We start from the raw sequence: 8,147 nt of genomic DNA, 5'->3' as shown, positions 1-8,147 counted from the left end.
TAAACTTTACTTCCACAGTCTTGAATTTTATTTCTGAAATCATATTTCATTATGAAAATATCAAATACTGTAAACTATAAACGCAAATGTTTCTGAATAAAATTACGAAAATATAGAAATGCACACCGGATGTTTACATCATGTGACATACCCCGCTAAAAGGTAAACATGGATTCTCCACTTTTGGGGAGATCTCTAAGAAAAACGGTCACATCATTCACTGATGTTTTGTTTCCGATATCAAAAGATGCACAGGATCCACAACAATACCAACTGAAAAAGACAGGTTAATAAATTAGTTTAAATCCTGTTATTCTGCGAATGTTACTTGTACAGTTGTTTCATGTAAAAATCATGTTGAAACACAACACTCAGATTGATTTCAGCAGCAGGTTACCTCACAATCTATACTTAACTACTGGTTCTTCTCCTTTCTGTTTTCAAACTTCTTTCCTACAGACTCTTATCTAATAGACTAAACAATTTATCAATTAAACCATTATCATAAGTTCATAACAGCCCAGTGGGCACTCCATGTTGTGACAACGTTGAAATTTGGTTGAAATATGGTCGTGACGTTGATCGACCTAAATTCAACGTTGATCTAACGTCATGGTCTTCAACGTTGACTTAACAACGTTGTTTCAACGTTGAATTAACGTCGTTAAAATCAACGTTTAAACAATCAACGTTATTTCAACGTTGGGTTAACGTCAGTCAATCTCGACAAAATCTTATTGTCAAAATTGAAGGGTACATATATATTGGATGAGCAGATCGAACCAGGAGCAGTGCTGCAGTATTATAAACGATTGGATAATAAGTGTACTAATCTAGAATTTATAATACTTATAAGGGGGTCCACTGACTGCCATAATCGTGAGGGGGTTTCCTCCTGTCATGATTCCATGATCCCTATAATCAATCATTTTTCCTCACAAAAAAGGGGGTAGACCGAATAGCATTGTTTATGCATGAAAAGGAGTTTTGGACAAGAACAAGTGGTCAGGAGACATCACCAATAAAACAAATCGGCTTTTTCAAAATAATTTTGTTTTGTGTTTATTTTTTAAGTATCTTAAAAAAAATCAATTCTAACCAATTATTAAGAAGATCTAATTTTGGTTTAATAATTATCTATATTTTGGGAGATCTCGAAAACCTGTTCATGCTATTTTAATTATATGTATATCTGTATAAATATGATATATTCTTAGTTTATATTTTTTTTAATCAAATCGATTTTTTTTAATTGCTTTCATTCAATTAAATAAATAGGTGAAATTTTTCGGTATATTTATTTAATTATTTTTACCGATTGATATTTAATATATAAACTTAAAATATCATCGATGTACAATGTAATCAATTCATAAAAGACATACTAATTGAGAAGTTTTTAAATTTTCGCGGTTTTTCAACTGGAGTTCCGAATATTTTCATTTGGATGCGCACGCAAGCACGCGCACCTCTTTTTAACATCCATTTAGAAAAATTTGAAAATCATCCTCGAGAAATTATCGCACCAGACTGATGAACAAATAGTGAACAACTGCGTCTAAGGAATATAAAGAAGATAGAAGACTTTTCTGTATAAACCTCTTGATATAAGCGTAAGTCTATTTTACAGTTAAATTAACGAAGAATCATAATATAAACAAACACATTCAAATTATTTATCAGATTATCTGCATGTTTACCTTCACAGAAATTATGAGAAGGTCTTATCTTACTGAATCTAATTCAGTTTCATGTCAAAACATGATTGCATATATCCTCTAATTAGCAAACTAACACAAACATATCTAGCCATGCACAGAGTCAGCAATATCAGAAAAAGGGGGAGGGGGTGTCATCGAAAACTAGCCATTCGTTCCAATACAACTCGATATGGTGTGTCTGACACACATGGAAATGGTCTGCTCTTAAACACTATTTTGGTCTTTTAGATTTTTTCGTTAAATACCTCTCATCTTTGATAGTTTTAGCTGTATATGAACATTATGGTTATTGCCAAACACAGATCTGGTTTAAAGGATTCATGCTTTGTCTTGTTATTGATGCAAGCTAGTACAATTGTTTCAAATGAACATGTTGTTTTCTATTATTTAAAATAATTGTTTTATAATTGGTAGAATTTGATAACATTTCCGGCTTGTAAAAGTACACAACTTTATTTATGTAATTCAAATCTGTTTTTTCTTCTCCCTGCTTTCAGATGCTGTTCTAGTCTGCCACAAAGAGACACCAGAACCAAAATATCCAAGCAGTGATCAGGACATTTGAAGTGTGCCCCACAGAGAGCAGAAGGAGTTTCTAGGCCAGAAGAATAAATCATTAAAACAAAATAAATTTTTCATTATAAAAACCTCTTTTTTTTTAATTTCTATAGTTAATTTAGTGCCAGTAAAAAAAGGCAGTAAAATTTAGAAATACGTTAGTTTGTGCATCTTTTTTTTCTCCGGTTTACTCAATTGTATCGGGTGTATAGATAATGATTGAATGGAATGAGTAAACAGCTTGTTGATGGTATGGTTTGTTCCAAATGCCTTCAAGATAAATAAAAAAAAAAAACATACGGTATACCCTCAAAAAGTCAAATTTCAGATCAACAGGTATCAATAAAAATGAAAAAAAGACAACCAAAAAGAAGTAAATACATGAAATATCAGATTACAAAAACCTAAAATGAGAACATCTTTTTTTATGGTCCTGCTATTTATTCACAAAAAACAAAGGCGGCATTTTGTGTCACTGTGTCAAATTTGCTGCATTTACATAATTTTGAATAAGTTGGAAAACTTGATCAACCAGAATCAAACCAGTGTGTTGTAGTAAGTCTTTCTTTTTTCCTTTGCTTTGAGAAATTGATGAGCTAGAAAAGTAAGCTTTGTTAATATTGATATATTTGGTTTCAAATAAAATTTTGATATTGTAACTGTCTCTTCTCTTTGTTTCTGATTGTTATTGTCTACTTTTCTCTTTTGGAGTCCCTTGTTGAGAAAGGAACTGTTGATGGACACTAACTTGAAATAAAACTTGAAAGTGGCTTTTTCATTTCATAATTCAGGTATCTTGATATATTGTATTTGAACACGTGCCAATAAGGATTAATGTACACTCCAAAACCATCACTTCAACCAACCTACAAATGACCCAACTACAACCTAACTCGACCTGATATCAACCTAAACCAGACCTGATTTCAACCTAACTCGACCTGATTTCAACCTAAACCCGACCTGATTTCAACGTCACTGGACCCGATTTCAACATGTTATCAACGTCAATACAACGTTGAAACTGCAACGTTGATTCAACGTCAGAATTTTAACGTCATCACAACTTTCAAAACTAACCCAAGTTTCAATGTTGTAACAACGTTGAAGACTGACTTTGGATCAACGTTGATACAACGTTTTGTGCCTGCTGGGAGATGATCATGACATGAGGGTAGGAATGCTATTTTGGCATTTATCATCACACTAGCTCCCATTATTTGCTACCTTTTGGCAACAAATGAGCCTTTCTACTTTTATCATCATTTGTCCAATCTCATTCGGTACAACCATTAGGATCAACTAAGGTAAATGCTTCTCATAAAAGCTATAGTTAACATAGTTTTATACCATCAATCGTCATGTAGGGTAACCCATTACTACCTTTGATATATATTAACCCTTAAGGTTGCAATTTGTTCAACATGTAGGACTGTTCATTGTATTAACATACCAAAAAATAAACTTACTTTCAGGATTTACAGCATCATAAACCTTGTTGTTGTCAGCTGCAACCAAACTCAACAATAATTAGAATATTAAATTCATTACATTTCGCTTCTATAAGATTGATTCATTAAGTTCATTAACACCTGAACCTAGTCACTCAAACATTAGTTATTATTTAGGGAATTATATATGCACTGTTATTAAAAATATTATGTCAAAATAAATCATAATTAAAGAGTTGTGGCACATGTTACTGTATTTGAACATGTTTGAAATATTTGCCACTGGTCATGAAGCAAGTAATATGCAGAAACAATACCAAACAAATCAGAGGATTTAGTGGGCAAAAAAAGTGTTGCAAGTAAGTCAGCACATAGATATATACAACTCGTCTAAACACCAACCCAACAATGTTAGATCTATTGGTATATGTTACAAAAAAATGTATATATAATTTAAAATAAATGTAAATAAAAACAACATGCAATACTTTCCAAGAAAATCAACATTCATGCATATGACATTCAATCATCATAATATCCATGCTGTTCTATGTGCATTGAAGTACAAGGACATGAACTATGGACATGTGCGGCCTATATATGCATTCCATGAATAATTAAGGATTAATATAGCATATCTTTTTTAATTTTCAGGAAATGAATATGTTACAAACCTGCCCCTACAGATGGCACTTTTCTTTAACATTTTCTATGCTCCATTCTGGTTAACAGCGACACTGGTCACATTTGAAGTAAAGGTAAATACAATGTATCTGCAATATTGATATTCTATTTGCACAAAATGTTTTTTTCCCCCAAATAAAGTATGATAACAAGGGTATGCATGAATATTTCTCTAATTTTCCTCTTGTATGTCTTTCTACATGGATATTGTTCAGGACATTGTCCGTTGATATCTATTTGGCAGAACATTAACCAAATGTTAGTGTGAATAAAAGCATCATTTCAATATCAGCAGAAGAAGAATTTTGAGATTTTTAGAAAGCTAGTTATTGAATTAATTTAGTCATGTTTTTACTGTATCTCTGTTTATGTTACTTATTTACAGTTATACTGTTATTATAAAGTGTTTTTCATCTTACAGAATTATATTGTATTCTATGATGTAAATGTATGTTTATTCTTCTGTGATTCAGTGTACATGTACTTTTTTAAGAAAAAATAACTAAGTTAAAAAAGGCAAGAAGCCAGTACAGTACATGTATAATGAACTGGTACCATGACAACTCTGCATTTGTTTGTGAAATATCTAATTTATGTGCTATAATCATGATAACTAAATCAACCTTCAATCAGTATTCACAATTTCACTATTTGATGGAAATCAGCATTTCATTTATAGGAAAACACTTCATTGAGATAATGTGACTGTAGTATATAATCCTAATCATTTGAAAAAATCCAATAAAGAACTTGTTGTTGTATTATACTATACTGTTATAAATATTACCATAGATTGTATTTTAATTATAATGTAAATGTTACGAATCAGTGATTGGTATATTTGTTTCAGTTTTCTTACTTGTCCACCTTATATCTGATATTACTGATAGCCATATATGTAGTGTTTACCATAATGGAGGTCGTCAGATTGTATGTTGGTTTTGTTGGAAACTTAGCTGAAAGGGTAAGATTTATGTATACAGAAATTATTAAAAATACCTTCAGACTAAAAAAGTTTATTGAAATAGTGTTGTCATCCCTGCTTTTTGAGAGAAATCTAGTGTCCATTTTCACTACAAAAATTAATGGGCTAAATCATAGTTGTTCAGTAGGTGATTTAATAAAGATACTCTGAGGGGTATAACATCCCCTATCACATTAAATGGCTGAACATCATACTTTAAACATGAAGAATTTTGTTTTATACATATTGACTTTCCATACAGAATGAACTGTAAAAAAAACCTATACAAAATCTCTCTAGATAGATTTTTAGGTTGATCTCTGCAAATATCAAATTTCTATAACACCCCGTAATTATACTTTTGTTTGTTTTTTTGGCTTCAGCCCATTTGCCATATTTTTTTGAGACACTTATAATATGTTAAATGATTAGAGATAGGACCGATGTTGGATTACAATATAATGTGACAACAACCCAAATCTTTTTTGTTATGAACTGAAATATTTCTGACTGGTTGTCAATTGCAAGCAATAGAAAAACATGATCATAAAATGGAACTGGAATTTAAAAAATTGCAACTGTTGACTTGTTATTTGAAATAACTAAAAATTGTGATAAAGATAAGAAAAAAACTTATTATATTTTAGTGAAACATTTTGTATTGATGATACATTTATTCATTGCAGGTACCAGAGTTAGCTGGTTCCTGGTTGTTGACAGTACTGATTCAGTTACCACTCATACTACTTCTTCTTTTCAACACTCAGCCTTTACTGTTACCATTTGAGCGTGCTGTACATATTGTAGAAGCCATGTTTGTAGTGTTTGAAGCAATATGTGGCTACTTTGCTATCAGGACAATGGTTAATTATCAAGTTACAAAATTTCATTTAAAACAATTTACAGACTTAGAAAATATAACTGATGATGACTATTGGCAGGATAGATATGATTACTCATAGCAGCATTGAATGTTAGAAAATAATAGGACATATTATATGACACCATTTTATAATTGATCTGAAGGTCTTATATAGAAGAATGAATTAGAAAAGTGTAAAAAATAATGTTGGCTTATCTTTGATGATTTCAGAAGTGAGCAGGAAAGAAATTATCAGGGATTCATTCAATACTGTTATCTATTAACAATTTGTTAAGAATAATTTTTGATTGATAAACACTTGGTAAAAGTTAAAAATGCCATATTCAAATCATACTGTCAAGAAAAGAGTTAAGCCAAATGTTGAATACATTTCTGTTTAAAATTTAAAGAAGAATGTAAATGAATATCAAAATCATATCAAAATAAAATTTGTTTTTGAGTTGGTAAAAAGGCATTCAATTACACGAAAACATATATAATTGGTTCTTTTTTTTTAACCAAAGTAAAATGAAAAATTACTGATGAATTTGTATAAAATGTCCAGGGATCTCCATGGCCTGTTTAACGATGGCGCCCCGCCATTGTTCAAATGTCTTGCGCCATCTTCAAATGACTCGCACCATCGTTAAATTGCCTTGCGCCATCGTTAAACTGTCTTCCGCCACCGTTTAAAACTTCATTGTTTTTTTGTAGCCCGACGCCATTTTTTTTTTATTAAATGCATGTAAAGTTTAAAAGTAAAAACTTAAATATTTCCTATAAAGAAATATCGTATCGTTATTCCGAATTCATTTCGTATATTACAATCAAATTGATACATCCGCGTTTCCGGTTTCTATTCAGACTCAAAAGATGCATGTTGCACAGCATCAATTTGCCAGATAAAGTCATTAAAAACTTCTTCATTTGTCAACGTTTGCTTTACAAATCTCTTTAATCTTTTACATAACCCTTACGAATCGTTTTGTTGTTGCTGCAAATCAGCCATACCGGTAATGGGTTCTGAATTTGACTGTGTCCATGACAAATAAGCTCCACATGATGGCACATCATATGATTTTTAACCGCCATAACAATTACCAAAAATACAAGAAATCTACCTAGGGACCTTCATGACAGCTTTAAGTCATTCTCGACTAAGGGGGGACAATGAAAACTTGGCATTTGAATGGTTAAAAACGGCAATAAATGAAAATATTGATACTTCTAATTCTATAATGAAAATTCAAATAAACATAATTTAAATAAGCAATGAATTAGCATGTTCACCATTCCTTGTGTGGAAGGATAAAATACTCCTGATCGTGCTACACTGTACAACGTAGACACGGTTTGTAATGGTGAAAGTTCCTCCATGGTTCAATTTTCATCTATGGAGATCCCTGAATGTCATATATTATTTAGAACTTTTGCATTCCATACTTTCAGCATCAAACATATGTAATGACAGTTATTTTATAAATATTTATTTTCCTCATCAAATGGTGTTTTAGTTTTGTCTTCATTGCCTCCGTCCAAAATTTTTTTTGTATTGTATGTTGTACCTTGAATATTAAAATGAGTAACTTTTAAAGGTACATCTTGTAATCAAATTATTCTACTACAAAATTTGTCACTATTGTGCTATTTTGACAAATGACTCTTTAAAGAATAAAGCAGAAATGATATAACATGGTTTTAATTAAATTTGCACAATTATTCAAAGTTTATCATGTTTATGACCATACCATTTTTTTGTGTGTGAATGTATAGGAGTAAAAGAAATGCTAGTTGTATTGTTATTAACCTCTGTGATTAAATATTAAAAAAGTATAAATTTTAAAAAATATGGTTTGTTTCTTGCCACTTTATAAGATATGACTTGCATATGTGTGCCTCATTGCTCA

General features: G+C 30.9%; 1 protein-coding gene across 1 annotated transcript; it reads left to right on the top strand.

Annotated features, from left to right (window-relative positions):
• Positions 1-132: 132 nt before the first annotated feature.
• Positions 133-6,955, top strand: LOC134699278 (transmembrane protein 17-like). The gene is made up of 4 exons (XM_063560883.1): positions 133-286; positions 4,385-4,488; positions 5,265-5,378; positions 6,065-6,955. The coding sequence occupies exons 1-4, from the start codon at positions 169-171 to the stop codon at positions 6,338-6,340; spliced, it is 612 nt and encodes a 203-aa protein (XP_063416953.1). The 5' UTR covers positions 133-168; the 3' UTR covers positions 6,341-6,955.
• The last annotated feature ends 1,192 nt before the right edge of the window (positions 6,956-8,147 follow it).

The sequence above is a fragment of the Mytilus trossulus genome, unplaced genomic scaffold (genome assembly GCF_036588685.1).
Source record: "Mytilus trossulus isolate FHL-02 unplaced genomic scaffold, PNRI_Mtr1.1.1.hap1 h1tg000050l__unscaffolded, whole genome shotgun sequence".
Taxonomy (NCBI): Eukaryota; Metazoa; Mollusca; class Bivalvia; order Mytilida; family Mytilidae; genus Mytilus; species Mytilus trossulus.
This window is presented reverse-complemented; position numbering and strand designations above follow the sequence as displayed.